Source organism: Grus americana, chromosome 12 (genome assembly GCF_028858705.1).
Source record: "Grus americana isolate bGruAme1 chromosome 12, bGruAme1.mat, whole genome shotgun sequence".
NCBI lineage: Eukaryota > Metazoa > Chordata > Aves > Gruiformes > Gruidae > Grus > Grus americana.
In genome coordinates, this window is record NC_072863.1 from 18,044,896 (window position 1) to 18,062,682 (window position 17,787).

Genomic DNA, 17,787 nt, shown 5'->3' on the forward strand with positions numbered 1-17,787 from the left:
TGAGAGGACTTTACTGAATCCAATACTCTGCTGATTTATAAGTCCTGATATCTGACCCCAAGTTTCTCTTCCCCTGGACAGTGAGATATCTGTTTATTGGCAAAACCGTATTTTTCTAGTTACCATAATTTATCTACAAGTATTGTTTTAATAATTTAATCCCACTAAATCCTGATTATAGATGTTAAGGCAGGAAAAGAAAAACCTCCAGGAATAAAACAAAAGCAATGAGAAAACACATTCAAGTCTCAATGCTTGAAGAATCTCTGTGCCTGAATCGGGGGTCTAGAGACTTCGCTGAGAACGTAACACCCTCTCAACAGACATGAAAGGTGGCACTTCGATACCAACCGCCTGAGAACGAACCTAAATTAGCATGCCCTTTTTCCATCCAAATGACCAAAACGTGTTAGTGACGTTAGTGTTTAACACCTGGGAGCCACAACATTAAAAATATCCTTTCAGATGGCATTTACAGTTCAGTTCTCAATAAATGAGGGTGCACATTCAAGCAAAGAGGATTACACATTAGGAAGTGTAATGCTTAAAATCTGAACAATTAATTCCTTTAAAATTTGTATTCTTCTTCTGCATGGGCAGTTAATAAAAGAAGGACTTACCACTTTGTGGATTTAATACATGGTGTTTGTTTATAGACCAGCCTCCCAGATTTGAAGCATCCATTTCAAAGCCTTGAAGGATTACTGTTCTCTTCTCCCACAGAATGAAATCAGGACATGTTTCATATTCATATCCCACCGACACTGCAAACAAATAATTAAAGATCTATCAGTCTACCTTTTCCTCTGTGAACTACTAGGTAATTTTTCATTCCAGGTTTTGATATTCATCTGTCAAGTAATGATGCTACTAATTTTCCTCTGCCTGATTGCTATTGTGGAATGGTATTTTTTTAAAAAAGGGTTTTAAGAGATTAGTATGTTATTACAGCTATAGTTACTACTGTTTCAAAGCAGAAAGTTTTCTGTTGTATCGGTTATGGATTTCTTAAGAGTATAAATCTCCTCCACTGACTCCTGACTTGATTGTTTATTGCATTTCTGCTAATTACCTGAATAGCAGCTTATATAGAAAAAACCCCCATGTTAAAAGAAAATTGGTTTTAATTTGTTTGCTAATTGTAAAAACTGTAGTTAGGCAGAAATGAATTGCCAAGCTGAAAATTTCTAGAATTAAACATTTATCTTAACAGGCTTGCACTTTGCATGGCTCCCCTCTACGGCTGGCCACAAAATATCTGCTGAGAATCTTGAATTTCCCTAAGGATGGTGGGTTTTGGGGATGCTCAAACTGACCAAAAAACCCCTTTCCTTTAGTACTCCAGTAAAACAAAAACCTCTTCAAAATTTAATTTTGGTATCTCTAATATACTCACTTCTTTTTTTAAAAAAAGTTATTTATCTCCTCTAGTTAACCTTTTTAGATTTTATTGCAAGTCATTCATAAAAGAAGAATGTTATTTTGACACCAAATCCCAAAATTTGATCTAGGAAATATTGAGCTAGTTCAGCCTATCCAAAATAAAATTGTCTCTAAAAATTTTTTAATACACAAAATAAAAAAAAGTATTTTAAAACCCACAGTTTTCTGACATTTTCAGTATTTTCTTCGCACTGTTTCTATGTAGCAGCTTTAGGTACATTTTACTTGAACCATAAATAGTTTTAATACCATCTAAATTCCATTTCTGGATGCAATCAAAATATTTTGACCAGCTATAGCAAGGAGCATTTGTGTTTGTAAGATAAATGTTTTACGGCAAACTGAAAGCTGTTCCTTACAGCAACTTTGCTTAGAGCTGCTTCATCATTTTAGCAGAAAGAACCTGTTTTTGCAGCTCAACTCGGACTTTAAAAATCACAAAAATCACATCTCCTTAAGTACTGTAAATATTCTATGTTTCAAACATTATAGCTTCGGTCTGAGGGTCCAGCAGCCACTCTGTCCAATTTTTCTGTTGGAGGAGCTCTTATGTCTAACATCAGCAACGTTTCTGGGTAAGTCCCTGGGCTGAGTGCCCGACGGTGGGCATGGAGCTTCTTCCAGAACAGCCATGTCCCGTGCTGCGATGAGCCATCAAGGTTCAGTAACCGAACACGCTACTTTCTAGGTGTTAATGCAGAGAGAAGATAAAGGGCAGATTTTTCCTATGAAGCAACCTCAACACTTGCCACCTACACATTAGCATCGTTACTCCATTCGTGCACTTAACACGTTCAATCCTGGGTCAGACGCGCATACTCGAAAGGAGTAAAGACCTCTCAGTCACTCAGCCTTGCTCAGCGAACCGTTACAGACCCACAGGACAGGCCATCAGCCGCTGTAAGGTACCGTGCTGATATCTGGGTCAAGGGACCTATAACAATTTACGCCATCTCAGAACCTGTGCCGATGGATCCTCAGTGGCACATTTACCAGGACTGCAGCTAACACTGTAAAGCATCTGCTATTCCCCGCCTCTAGCTGATGTTTCTGAGCTGCCAAATACCCTCCAGAGGTTATCATCCCCTTTCTTGAAAGTTCACTGTTCCCTGCTCGCAGTTATTGCGCATAGCTGCCTTTTGGTCCCTTCTCATCAGAGCGAGACACATGGACATACGCTCACTTCGCCTGTGTCTGCAACCATTTTTCTATGTATACTCACACATATTCATGAAAGAAGTCTATGCTCCAAAAAGGGGTATCTGTGTAATCTTACAGCAGGGTCTCCTGAAACATCTAACTGGAGGTACTGATGCACCACCCATGAAAATTTCCTATCAGTTGTTTTGCATGCAAAGTAATCAAGGTGAAGCATAACAATTGTAATGTCAACCAAGCGACTGCAGCGTCACTTGAAAAAATAAGCATTTTGTTAGTGGCAGGTTCTGCAAAACGTCATTTTGGAAGTGAAACAATAATCTCAGTCGGCTTACCCTCATTTGGTCAAATGAATTTATAGCCCTCTTTTGAGGTGACTGAGATTTCACTGCATGAAGGAGAACTGTAGTGGCTGTTTTGTGGACACTAACAGCCAGCAAGTACAGCTCTCTGCAGTCTCAAAATGGATTTCAAAAGATTTACTGAAATCATCTGTACCAAAAATCTATTCTTTTCATACAACTATTTAGAAGAATGAACAGTAATCTGTTAGCAGTGCCAGCATAGCACAGTTTAAGGGCCGTTGCCAAAATACAGGTAAGAAATATAAGACACGATTAAACAGGACAGTAACCTCTACTTCAACCTCTCCTGACAAACCTGTACTTATCAGCATCTTGCTGCTTTGAACAACGAATATAATGAACTCCACCAAAGTGACGAGTAATAAATAGAGAAGACCTCAGACGATTCTGCTTGAGAGCGGGTTTATATTCCCAGCCAGAAGGGTTAGTCCTTGCACACCACTTCATGCTGCTCTGTGGGATGCGAGTGCTTGCAGGAATAAGATCGAGCATGTACGGAGAATACAGGAGCATCTATGGAGGTTTCTACTGAAATCCTTCCTCTTCCTCAGTTACATTACAAGGGGACATAGACTTTACCACCAAGGTTTTGGGTGTCAATGTCCACGTGATGGTTTTTTATTCTGAACAAAGAACGTTACTCTCTCATCTCAGCTGTTTCTCTGAGAAGAGAAAATGGCCTCTTGTTAGGGACTTGGGGACAAAACACCAGCAAACATTTCTGCAACAAATTTAAACAGAACCACTTGTGTGTGGAAATATGCTCAGAAAGTCTTCTTTTCTGTAACTGGTTATGTGATCGTTGCTGTCAATAACCCTGAAGAAAAATAAAGATGTTTATAGTATTTATAAAACCAAAGACAGATGGTTATATTCCTGAATTCCAGGACTTCGACCTGCTGCAATTTAATTTAATTAAAATGAAAACTGAACAGAATGCATTATTAAAGATTGGTAATGTACTGGCAGTGGAAATTATTTTGACAAAAATTCATATAATGGATGCATATAAAAGTCCCTGAGTACTACAGTGTGTCAGATTAAATAAAGCTTTATTGGAATCTAACAAAGCACGCTAACAATGCACTTAAAATATAAAGATTTTTGCTTCTATTTTGCAAGAAGCATAATTAAACTAAACTTTAAATAAAAGAAAAAAAATTAAGCACCAATTAAATAATTTAAAAGTTGTTATCCAGCACTATTGCATAAGCTTTATTCATATTTAAACATATTACGCTCATCTACTTTTAATTTAGGAATCTGTAACTACCGTATCATTTCGTAAGACGTTATGTATTTGATTTAAGTTGGTTTAAAGTCCAGACATGTACTGGACCTCATGATCATCAGAAGACTCTCAAATGATGCAGAGGGAGCAGGCATACGTGGCTGTTCCCTCTCAAACACGTCAGCGGCACCGTGCAGTGGCAGACTCTGAATACGGGGCACGTGTAGCCGTGCCGAGGAAAGCCCCGAGTGACACCCGTGACCCGTCTGGTCTTGCGTGATCACCCACGGCAGCGCTGAAAGGTGCACTGGAACGAAAAGTTGTCCACCCTTCTGCAGATGTGAGCCAGATGTGGTAGATCAGATGCAGATATGATGACGCAGCAATTCAGGACACCTCGTGCTAAGGGTGGAGTTTTGATTGCTTGAGGCCAATGTAATGTGTGAGCTACGGCTGGAACGAGAAGACCTGCGTTTCTGCACTAGCATTCAGAGCAGATCAGGAAACTAATGAAGCTGATAATTTATCACTTATTTTCTGGTTGCTTCAGTTTTCAGCTGAATTTGTTCCTGATCTGGCTCATTTCATGATCAAACGAATGTGAGTGGTGGCCCAGTGGTAAGGAGAGAACGTGGGAACGTCCCTTCTGGCAGCAGCCCGCAGTGGTACCTGTTGAAGTAGACTGTGGGACCACAGTCCCAGAGTAGGCTCCTTGTTTTCTGATATATTCCTATGTGCACTGTGCAATGTCAATCATACTCCATATTTTGGTCTCATGACCCTCTGTGGACACCAGTGGCTATGCCTGCATCATTCCCTAAGTAGAAATTACTAGGAAAGTGCTAGAATCCTCCTTTCTCCCATCACCTCTCCATGCAGCTGCCTCATGGACTGCCTGGCTGGGAGTGCATGATAACAGCGTCATGCACTACATGCTCTGGGAGCTGCAGGGCTTGCGTAGCCTGGATGGCACCTTTTGGCTTTGCACGGGCCAATTTGCCATCCAGAGGGACCTTGACAGGCTGGAGAGGTGGGCCTGTGCAAACTGCATGAAGTTCAACAAGGCCAAGTGCAAGGTCCTGCACGTGGGTTGGTGCAATCCCAAGCACGACTATAGGCTGGGCAGGGAATGGATTGAAAGCAGCCCCGAGGAGAAGGACTTGGGGGTATTGATTGATGAGAAGCTCAACATGAGCCGGCAGTGTGCGCTTGCAGCCCAGAAAGCCAACCGTGTCCTGGGCTGCATCAAAAGAGGTGTGACCAGCAGGTCGAGGGAGGTGATCCTGCCCCTCTACTCCGCTCTTGTGAGACCCCACCTGCAGTACTGCATCCAGCTCTGGGGGTCCCAGTACAGGAGAGACATTGAGCCGTTGGAGTGAGTCCAGAGGAGGGACATGAAGCTGATCAGAGGGATGGAGCACCTCTCCTATGAGGACAGGCTGAGAGAGTTGGGATTGTTCAGCCTGGAGAAAAGAAGACTCTGGGGAGACCTAATGTGGCCTTCCAGTACCTGAAGGGGCCTACAGGAAAGATGGAGAGGGGCTGTTTATCAGGGAGTGTAGTGACAGGACAAGGGGTAATGGGTTTAAGCTGAAGGAGGGTCGATTTAGATTAGATGTTAGAAAGAAATTCTTTACTGTTAGAGTGGTGAGGCACTGGCACAGGTTGCCCAGAGAGGTTGTGGAGGCCCCATCCCTGGAAGTGCTCAAGGCCAGGTTGGATGGGGCTTTGGGCAATGTGGTCTAGTGGAGGGTGTCCCTGCCCGCAGCAGGGGGGTTGGAACTAGATGATCTTTGAGTTTCCTTCCAACCCAAACCAGTCTATGATTCTATGAATTTGCCCCTCAGAACAGAACGAGGCACGTTCCTTGCGAGGGTGGATGGCTCCACGCAGCCCTTGCTATTCTTGTTTTATAGCCTGCTGCAATTGCCCTGGCTTAAAAAGCAAAGCAAAACTGCTAAGGAAGTGAATAGGGCTTACTCACAATCCTATGCTTTGCTGGTAAGGTAAATAATCTTAATGGAAAGTATCTATAAGATTAGTCCATCAAGGAACATAACCCCAAATTCAATTAATAAAATAGCAAGCCTTTTAAAAACCAAATCATGAAATTAATGAAAAAAAAGTCTGGCTAAATAAAATGTATATGCACAGACAGCACTTCTGTAGCAATTCTCAGAATAGCTGCTTGTTTCGCTTGGTAAAGAAAGCCTATAAAACATGATGATTTTTGTATAAACATCTTTAAACAACAAATCAAGAAGTTTTAACTGTTGAGGGCGTGAAATGCAGTAAGAAAGGATGTCTAAAAGTTAGAATTTTGTAAACCCTAAGTGGAAATGACATTTTAAATGTCACAGCCAAAAAATGACAGAAACAATGACACACCAAAGGTCATATTCAAAGTAACATTCAAAAACAAAGACAGCTGAATATAATGCCGTTAATACATAACCATTCTCCGAGGGAAAAGGGGATTTTCAAATTGGTTAAATTAGAAAGATGACATTGGAAGAACAAGAAAATAAATGTTCTTAGGAAATCATACGAGTCACTTTAGCTAAAGAGGCATTTGATTTAAAAGAATGTAAGTGCAGCAACAAAATTTATAAGCCGTATTTTCCTGGCTTGATGTGCGTGAGTGCTTCTGCTTACATCAAGGTGATTCTACATACCCATAGCCTCGGCCAGACCAGAAACCTTCTGTCCATATATATCTGTCTTGTTCCAGGCAAACGTGTATACCAAATTGGCTGCAGCAGGAAACCATTTCTGAAGCAGACGTCCTTCAACAGCAACTATCAGATGGACTTTTGTCATTCCAGAAGGAATGGCTGTGTGTGTCAAAATAATGCGCAGCAAAGTTTTATAGCCTGGCGTTCGACTGCTGAGATAACTCAGCTTCACAAAACTTGAAGGAATTGGGATTTCCTCTTGGACCACCTTGGAAAAAAACATATCATTATATCTATAGCCAAGAAAAACGCAAAACTATATTAACAACAGCAGGTGCTTATTTTACTTTTCACAATCATGATGTGAACACAATACCATTTAAAACACCGATGGTCCTCTGTTTCTCTCAGCAACGCGGTAGCCAGGCATATTACAACATGTCCAACACCAGAAACTGCTCGATCAACTTACTGGATGGCGGTCTGTCTGTTTTGATAAAGAGCCTCGTCTTCCAGTGCTTTACTCTTATCTATCGAGGAGCAGATACTATCTCTGTGGACATATTTGTACACATGAGCTCTATAGCTTTACCTTGGCTTTATTATTAGGTTTACTCAATGAGTGTTCTTAACCAGATTACAATTAAACCCTTTTTTTAAATACGCACACACGTTATGCATTACATTATGATTTGAAGATACGATCCTGCTTTGGAGGTGGTAACTCTAACTTGGGGAGAGCTAAGAAAGAAAACAAACCTGCCTGCTAAACCATCTTCTGTGCAGAAGCGCTTGTGGTAAGGCTAAGCTCCAGCGAGAAGGGGCACGGCACGCGAAGGCACAGCGTAAGAAACCTAACAAGCTAACCGAGGACGCGCGGCAGTGAAGATGAAACAGCCTGGGTGTCAGAGTCATCTCGCTACCAGGTACGTCCCTAGGGTGTGCAACAGAGCTCAAACCCCACGGCGCTGCTGTCAGTGCCGCTGTCTGGATCGCTTGGATTAAAGCTGGCTCGGACGTGCCCGCTGCGGGGTAGCATCAACTCCCGGCTGCAATGAAGAGAAGCCCTCGGCAACTAGCAAAGACTGCAAAACTGTGAAGACTGCGGGCTTGGGAGGGAAGAAAAGAAACTTGGCCTTGACCTTTTGAATGATGTGGGCCTTGGAGCTACAAAAAGCGATTTAGCTCTTGTGATCTCCCGAGAGAAAGGAGCTCTTCTGGGACAGGCTGTGAGGAAGAGCACGATGGGAAGAGAGCAGCTTGCTGGAGGACGCCACCGCCGCCACTCAAAAGCTGCTGAAAACTACACTGTGCTTAATAAGGTTAATGATTTTAGCGTATTTCTGTAACACGCCAAACTGTCACAACGTTAAATTCATCAAGCTTGGGAAAATACAAACTGTTTTGTTTATGTTCCCCAGTGTTTCAATTTTTCTTGTTTAACAAGAGATAACTCCACTTTCAAAACAATTTTATTTACACGTTGCAACAGCATCACTGTCACAGGATTGTTGCAGTACAGCTGGAGGCCTGCCAGCGCTTGTCGTTCCGACATATGAAATGTAGTGTTGCCAGGGAAATCCTGCTCCCTTTATTGCTCCTGATTTGCAGTGTTCCCCTTCTTTCCTGCTGACATCCCAGCTGCCCCCTCTGTCACACTCCTGACATCTCTTCTCATTTTTTAATAGAAAAGCAGGAAGAAATATTCATGCATTAATACATGCTAATGTATCTCCTTCTCCTATTATTCTGGGTTACTTTTTGTTCATTTCCCAGTACCGAACAATGAAACTTAACACAAAAAAAGGACTGGGGGCAGTTTCTCTCTGAGTCGACGGCATCTTTGGGTACCACGCTGTTTAAAGAAGACCCAGGAACACCTCACGTGGAGTAATGCGACCCAGTTTTTTCTTACTAGTGTACATCAGTTATTCTTAATTTATGTTCATTAGTTTCACTCAGTGCATTCTGTGAAGCAACACTATGGTCATCAACTGGCTGAAACATGGTAATTTTTTAATAGTTATGGAGACGTTTAGACATAATTGAGTTCAAACCGAGGTCGCTTACATGTAGAATAAAGGCTCTTAATCAGTAGCAACATTTTTATGAGAAAAAGAGAAAAGGCTGAAAATATTCATGTCTAAAGGTAGTCTCCAAAATCTCTTCCAGACTTGCTCAGTGAAATGTAAAGAGAACCCAAAGGATGCCTTATCGCTTGAACTCTAACTGCTCAAACAACATACTAAAAATGATGGAGGTTAACACGTTCTGAAACCTGTGTAGTTGTACTTTTTTGGGTGTTTGACTCATATAATCTCTTTTAAGTGCCAAATAAAAGAACAGTTAAATACAAGTTTAATTAGAAATTGCTTCTAAAGACTTAAGGGAGTGTCAAGATAAAAGACATTTAATAAAAACAATCCTTAAGTTCATATTAAAATTGCTCTACCTTGGAAAGAAAGTAATAAACCCCAAGAAGCTAAAATATAGCTGGAGATGCCATTGTAAAGAACTAGAAGATGCGAATGGATGAAAGATCCCTAGGAGTCTTCAAAGCATCTTGGGTCGTGTCTCACATTGATGTATGGGGAAGTTGTACTTTTTATCTGTAACCTAGGAATGGTTTTGTGCATCGCTATAAATAAATCAGGATTTACTAACAAATCATGTTAGGACTCCCCACTTTCTTCTACGTGGAGGTAAGAAATAAAGCACCTTAAAATATTAACAAAAAATAAAGAAAGAAAAAAAAAGAGAAAAGCATCTTGTGAAACAGTCCTACAGAGATATGCATTTGTGTCATTCTGACAAGTGAATAACATCACAGCGGTTAATTGCTCACTATTTGGTATCATCTTCCAAAATGGTCTAGAACTTGTTCTGCAACTGAACAAATTGTTAATTTGGAAGTGTTTTCATTACCTGTAGCTCTGGAATAACAGTTCCTCTTTCGGGACAGGACCCTCCGAATGCTGTCAAGGGTGAAGGGAGTACAATCGGATTTGGGCTGATAAAGCTACTGATGTCACAAGATGGTGCATCCGACTCTGTTCTTTGCATTACAACTTTGTCTACAATGATAAATCTATTCCATGGCAACCAAAGTGTCCTTTTTTCAGATATGAAAGGAGATCTGTCAAAAACTAGAGTGACAGAGATGCCTCCAACAGCCACAAGGTCAAAACTGGAAGAGAGAAAGCAAAATGCTTTGTTTCTTTTTGTTTTATCATTGTATTGCCACAACTTACAATGCATCACAAACAAAAAACTTTATGTTGCTCATTACAGTCCGTAATTTACTATGTGAAATCATTCAAGTATACCATCCTGGCATCACCTTGGTATTCACAAAGAAGCTTTACCTCTCTGTGCTTTCGCCCTGTACGCGTCAACAGCAAGGTACAGCACTTCAGTGTTACTTGGCCTGTCTCCGCTCTACTTATCAACTAGCAGTGAGACCAACGAGTCATCTCTAGCAAGAGCGTGGACCCAGTTACTTGGGTTTATATGAAGAGAAATTCCTAGCCCAGACAAAGGACGCTACTCATGATCTCTGCAGGTACAGCATGCAGAATAAGAAGTCTGAAAGCCTGTTAGGCCTTTTCCCTTTTTCTAAAAGTAGCAGGAGGAAAAGGTTGAGTACCCTGAACAGGAGACCCCTCTGTGCAGGATATGAAATTTTTGGGAAAGGTGCCGATTAATTGCAGTGAGAACTGCATCAGCTCTTGTACATAAGGCAGGTGATCCTCTGGGAGTGATTGTGAAGAACCTTTGGCATATCTGGGCTGCAAAACAGTGGGACATAGAAGGCACGATACACGGAGTCTCAATTTTCTGAGTTTCTGACATCCATAGTCAGGCAACATAAGGTAATATGTAAATAGATACTTCACCCTCTGTATTATTGAATGCATCTATTATGGAGGCTTTTGATGGTAACAAACTGTGATAAGAAGTCAGACTTAATTATGCATATCTCATCACATTTCCCAAATGACACCGATTACATTCACAGCGAAATACAGGTAGCATATTTTAATGCAACAACTTTATCCAGGCTAGTGTAAAGAGGAAATCATAATTACTAACTTTCAGCAGTGCGATTTGAAAGTCAATAAACTAAGGTAAAATAAATATGCATGCTCCTTACTTTTATAAATTGACAAAGCCAAACAAAAAAAAAATAAATTGTGGAAACAGTGACAAATTACACTCTTTGCCCGTTGGAAGATAGCTTCTGATTTCTTGTCATTCACAACACAGCCAAGGAAGATGAAGTTTTAAACTGCCCTTAGCAGTTTAATTCAAGTTCAGGAGCAAATCATGACACTATTGCAAATGGATGGCCAATCCTGGAGTGCAATATAGAATATATAGGATCTTCATCTCTCTTTGAGACCTGAACTCAGCCCTACAAGGAAGCCAGCATTGTTCAGGACTGGTTGCGGAACAGAAATTTAACCATTTTGGCTCTGGAAAGTCTGTCCTCACTTTTACTTGTGTGGCTCAGGTAATCAACTAAAGGAGTTAACTTCATTGACACCTCAATAAACTACTTCGAATATTCACAGTTAACAACAGGAGGAAAAAAAAAAAAGGGGAAGACAAGGAATTCTCTGCAAAACCTGACTAGTGAAAGCATTCAAATGTCAAGAAGGTGCTGTTACAGCAGTACTGTCACATTTTTACTCCAGGTGTTTGAATGCCACTGTAGTCTTGCTGCTGTCGAGATTTGTTTCTTCTTCTCTTTCTTCTTCGGTCCCTTCACCACAGAGAGCTCTAACTAAATGTGCTCCCAGAGCAGAGGGCCAGATGCCATCCTCAATCCACACTATGAACAGTGATGTCTGTGAAAACTTTGTACATGAATAGAAGGTGGTATGTGGCCCTAACTATGCAAATCTAAACGAGCGAAAGACCATACACGAACGTCTGACCTTCCATCTTGTCGACTGATGGTGTATCCATACTCATTGTGGTGCAGAAAACTGACGTTCACTCCAACCAAAGGCGTTCCATCTATTGCTACCACCTGGCCTCGAATGACACATGCCCGTCTGTAACAAAAGAGTAGAAGGCAACACGTTAGACACATCAGGAGAGTGAGAAGGGCATTGATTTCAGAAACTGTGCTATACTGTGTTCTGTCCCAGACAGACAGAACTACTCTGATATCATTGTGACTGTTGATTTTGAATGGAAATTCAAACAAGTCCAAAAGATCGATTTGAAAAAACATTATCTCATGAAGATGACACACAGACTCTCCCATGAATCGCCGGTGCATCAAGAATATATTTCCATTTCCGGCTATATTTCAGAATACCATTTGTTCTGCCATTGAATAGCACTGCAAAGGTTTCACTGATAGCGTGATTTAGCTTGCTGCAGCTCCGGGGGTGATGATTTGTGAAAGGGGAGAATGAGACCTCATTCTCTTCTGCTAAGAATAGGGCATTGCTGACTATTAGAAAAAAGCTGAACTAATGCGATAAGGCAGCAGTGAGACACATGGTCTTCACTGAACTTCAGAAAGTTATATAGGTAAATTCAGAGAGCGCCTAATCAAGTGTAACATACATTTTTCTCAATCCCCCATCACATGTTATGCCCTTTTAAATTCCCTCTGGGATGTGTTGGACATGCACCCACTTTCCAGTGTAAAAATCCTCCCATTCCCTTAAAGAGGAATATGGCAGCACAGCAGAACACATCAAAGTCAATGGACAGGAAAGTGAACTCATTACTAAGCGGGTCTAATCAGAGGCTAACAGGATCACCAAATCATAGAAAATGAGAGCTGAAAGGAAATACAAGACTTTATCTTGTCCATTCCTTTGCCTCAGGTAAGATCAACTATACCTACATTACTCCAGACAGATGCTTGTCTAACTCTATAACCTCACCAAGTAACCCGTTCCAATGCTTCTGTATGAGTGCTGTACTCATGGCAAGTCTTTCCTACTGTTTAATTTGAACCTCCACCGCTGCCCTTTCTGACCGTGGCATTCACCCTAGCCACAGAAAGGGTGAAGAAATTACTCTCTTTTTCTTAGCCTTTTACATATTTGAAAACTGAAATGTAAAGGAGACAAGTCTCATCAAGGATGAGGACTAAGATGTAAAATACCCTCGTTGTGCAGATTAGGACCTAGTGGGACTTTCTAAGGGCTTACACAGCTACATTCCACTGAAACACCTTTCAGTATTTTGCCCCGTGTAGCATACCTCCACTGGCTGAACGGATCCAAGTCTTGGGATCTAATGATTCAATTGCACATATTTCCTGGAACTGGGGTTTCACATAACAAAGTGAACAGTGTATGCAGAAGTCTTTTGATAGCATTAAAACATTTGGGGTCAAAACCAATAGAATACTTATAAAGGTAACTGGCATTAATTACTCAATATGAACAATAAGCATAAATTTAGACATTGTTACGCTTCTCTCTCAATTTGAAAAATTCATGTTAGACCTCAACAGACACATCCTATCTTTGCACGGTGAATATGTAATCTAGATGAAAAACTTAATAGCTCTTCAGATTAAAGTTACTTAGGAGTTTATATATGAATTTAAAAAATATCCCTTGAAAGATCAATTGATCATGATCCAATGAAATCATACACACAAATTGGAGACCATAAATTTCTGAAAATTCTGACTTGTTTCATAAGATCCCATTCTCCAAAGCCACTTGACATGACACTAATTTATCACTATGATATCATCAAACCCGGCTGACTATGACCTGAGAAAATGCAACTGGTAAAAATTAACCCCTTTGCGAGCATGCCATTCACCACGGTTGCTACTGTGAACTCCATGCTCCCAGGACATAGAAAGATGCTGATTTTCAGCAAAGATGCTGATCAATCCCAGAGGAGTGGGAAAGGCTGCGTTACTGCCAATATGCAAACCAGAGCTCTGATTTACCACCTTTTCATCTTCTACATTGACTAAATTGGTTGTGCCTCTATTTGTGGGCAAAACCTGCTGATCCACTGAAGGCAATCAAGCTCTTGTGTGTCTCAACAGACTCACAAGACTCACTCAACAGAAGAGCCAGGTTCAATTTCTCTTTGATTTGTGAGAGCAGAAAATACCGGTTTCTATTGTTTTCTCATATTTCTAACATCAACAGACCTGCCTTTCCTTTTCTAATCCCTTTATTAGTGCACTCCGTATATTTACAACACACACTGGGGTGAGACAGAGACCCCTAAGAGTCATCATTATTCAGTACATTATTCTCGTGCTCCTGTTTGTTCATTCCACACAGACCTGTCTTCTGACTCTACTCTGTCCTCATATTTTATCAAGAACACAGATTTGTGTGATAACAACTCATCAAAGTCTTCATTATTTCATATATAGTCTTTCTTTTCTCTACTCATTCACTTTACTTCTCATTATTCATAAATAATATTAAGAGACTTATCTTTCAACTTTCTTGCTCCTTTTTTATTCGTCATATTTTACAAGCCACGCTCATCTACAGTATGCGATAAAGACTCATAAACGTCATTATTCTACATTTATCTGTATTGAACTGTCTTTGCAATCTTTTTGATTTTAAATGTTCTAAGCCTGCCTGCGTGTCGCTACATTTGTCCTCATTATTTACTGTCTTTTTATTACCTACTCTAAGTTGAAGAGTCTTCTACTCTCTGGCCTCTTCTTGAATTACCAGCACCTACGTCTGACTAAGCGTTTGATCAGAATTAGTTTCAATTTTTGTGTTTACTGCAGGTATGAAAACATTTTTCAGTTACTTTATGACCAGCACTAATCTCAAAGGCTCTGGGAGGTACCAACCAACCACCCCCCCGTTTGCAGCAGGTTCTCCCTCCTTTCCCAATGCCCTGGCAGCTCACAGAGAGGAGCACCGTGCCCGGAGGCATGCTGGCATGCAGGTTCCCTGCAGCTTTGCTGCTTGCATAAGACCTCACTGAATTCCTTTCCTTACCAGAGCTTTTAGAGATGTTCCCTGGAGTGATGTCACTTCATACTCAACTGCCACTGCACGCTTCCCTGCTCCAACATTCACCCTCTTTCCAGATGAGCTGTGGACCTTGCTACCACTCACTGCTTTTCTTAATTTTAACAGAGAAACCTCTAAAGATCATTATGACTCCTCAATGTGCTGTACGTCTCTCTTCTATTCTCAGCCTCCAAGATTTATTCTACACGCTTGTGACCGGCCTGCTTTTCTTTCTCACGGGCGATAATAACTCATACTACCTGTCCAATAGTCACCTACTCGCAACGATTGCATAATCTTGGACTAAGGCTGTCCAAGTTGTTTTAACTTGAAAGTAAGTGCAAAAATGTCTTTTCTAATTTGGAGGAGCTGGGAGGGAACACGTCCCTGATAAGCCGTCTTAGTGTTTTCAAATGCATTAAAAATGTTTCTTGTCCCCTGGCAAGCTGTACTAAATCTGCAACTCCAGAGGGAGCAGTTGGCTTTTTGAGAGAAAGCAGAGATTCCCACGGGTTGCAGGTGGCCTAGAAGAAGTAGGATTTCTCTGTCAGTGCTTCATGGGTCATTCCACATGTAACCGAGGATCTTGGCTCTGTGGGGCTCAGCTCTCTGCCGTCAGGCACTTTGTTTGACACCTCTAATTTCAAATAGAAATAGAAGTTTAAAATTCTAGATGCATTCTTTCACTACTTGTAAAGCATTTTATTATTCCACCACCATTCTGCCTTGCTCCACTACTACTACTTAGCTGCTATTTTTTTGCTTTTGTTTTGTGTGCTAAGTAGCCAATATTCTCTGACCACCTCAGGCTGAGACATTAGGTTCAGATGTGGAACTCTGTCAAGCAACTCGTGAATTTCTAAGTGTCACATTACCAGAAGATGTCATTTACTGTATTATATTTCTGATTAAAATTTTCAATCAGAGAAATTAAGCTAAAGGCGAGTAAGGTACATTCATTTCTTCCTGCTGACAATGTTGCTGTAAGCAGCCTTTGAAGGGTAATTAATTCAGTACCATACACTGGACCCTTTTTGTAGGCAATTTGCAGTGAGTCAAATAGCTTGCCAGCAGCATGCATTAAAAATACTCGGCAAAGAAACAAGCTAAAAACCTTCCTGAGAAGAGAAGTTGATAAAAACATTATAATCTGCTACACCCTGCTACATGCAGTAGGTCAAAGCCATTCCTGATATAAGCAAGTACATTTCCATTTATTCAGAATGTGTCTGATCTGCCTTTCATCATGTCACAGTTTAAGATGGGAGTTTGGAAAAACCTGGTACAAATGACACAGCTTTGACATAATAAAAAGTAAAATGTGGTTTGAAAACTTTTAACTCCTCGATGTTAATCTTGGTGTAGTATTTAGCCATGGCTCAACACAACACCCTGACTAATATTTAAAAATTAGATCGAAGCTAAAGTCTAAGATGCAAATGCAAAAGGATAGGTGTCCTAGCAGTTGTCAGAACAACTAATTTTAGTATTTCAGATGATGTTGAAAATGCCAGGATGTGGCAGAGACCAAACACTTTCAGTCTGAAGGACAGAGATAATCTTCACCACTTTTTGATAGCTTTCCCAAATCTATTCAGCATCACTCTGGCTTTATCTACAGTGAGATTCATGCAAACATCACCCATATTGGAGTTCCACTGACCTATGGTATGGTACTAGACTGCATAATGTCATTTGAATCAGAAGACTGAAAACACTGGATAGATGTTTCTTCCTTAATCCTCCTAATGGTCTCAGAGACTTCTTGCAAAGGAGAAAAAAAACCAAACCAAAACAACACAACAGATAGGGCTTTGCAAAATTTGAACACCAGTGGGAATGGATGCCAGTGCTCTGAATTAAATGAATGACACTATTCAATACAGTTCTTCCAACATTTCTTGTTGAACCACCAATGCTATAAAATAAGTGGCACTGCAGGCAGCCATGAGTTAATGTCGTCTGCCTGGACACAACCTTTTCAGCAACAGCCAAAAGGAGATTAAAAACCCCCAAGCATTCTTTGGTCTGTACCAGATAGGCAGGATCACAGATTTCTGATTTTTTTTTTTTTTAACTGTAGTAACAGTTGTCTTTCTATATTTTTTTTCAGCAATCTTAATTCCCAGGAGAAGAACAGACAGTAGATGACAGTCAGATTGACAATGTCAGAGGAAGATTTCTGAGCAGAGGCAGCACAGCTAAGCCATTGCCTCCTTCTGAGACTCTGCTTATCTGTCATCCTTGAGGAAAATTCTGGCAGTTTTTAATAATATTTGACTTATGGATGAGCAATTTTTCAACAGCCTGGAAGACTTGAGGATCAAGCAAAGTGTGGACCGATGAACTCCTCGGGGTGCCCGGCACATCGCAGATTACTGTTGACAAAACCCAGAAGACACGGCACAGCGCAAGTCTCCGGGCACTGCCCTGATTCCAAAGATACCCACAGCCTCATCTGAATCCCAATGATCTTCTCACCAAACCAACTAGTAATTTCTTTACAGTGGGAGGAAACGATATCTGGGGGATGAACAACGCACCGGTGCAAGTACAAGTCGTGTTCCTTAGTGGTATAAAGTATGAAACCATGGTGAGGGTGGGCTGCTCGTCGTTCTTCAGAGGCATGGCAGATATCAGGGTAAAGAAACGAAATACTCAGAAAAAGCTTTAAAATCCAAGTTAAATCCCATCAATAATAGCTTTAAAAGATCAGTTCCTTATATCTATAAAAGCACGTTGAGGGGATTACGTGCAATCTGGCTGCTAACATTTGCAGTGTCACAGAACACTGTACAGGCGACTCGAGTGCTCACCTCCTCTCTGAAAACCACCTCACTGCGAGGCATTTTGATGAGGAAAATCTTTCACTGGTGACTTTTGGTTTAAACTGCGTACAACCCGCCAAGGACCTCGCACCAGGTGTG

The 17,787-nt window shown here is 41.0% G+C and overlaps 1 protein-coding gene across 7 annotated transcripts in view; it reads right to left on the reverse strand.

The window, feature by feature from the left end:
* TENM1 (teneurin transmembrane protein 1) overlaps positions 1-17,787 on the reverse strand; it is a 736,058-nt gene that overhangs the window by 68,664 nt on the left and 649,607 nt on the right. For all 7 annotated transcript variants that reach the window (XM_054839650.1, XM_054839648.1, XM_054839649.1 and 4 more), the window contains 4 exons: positions 11,813-11,932; positions 9,798-10,059; positions 6,873-7,140; positions 621-764 (listed from right to left, as the gene is read on the reverse strand). In XM_054839650.1, coding sequence (XP_054695625.1) covers positions 621-764; positions 6,873-7,140; positions 9,798-10,059; positions 11,813-11,932 — 794 coding nt within the window. The remainder of the gene's footprint in view (positions 1-620; positions 765-6,872; positions 7,141-9,797; positions 10,060-11,812; positions 11,933-17,787) is intronic.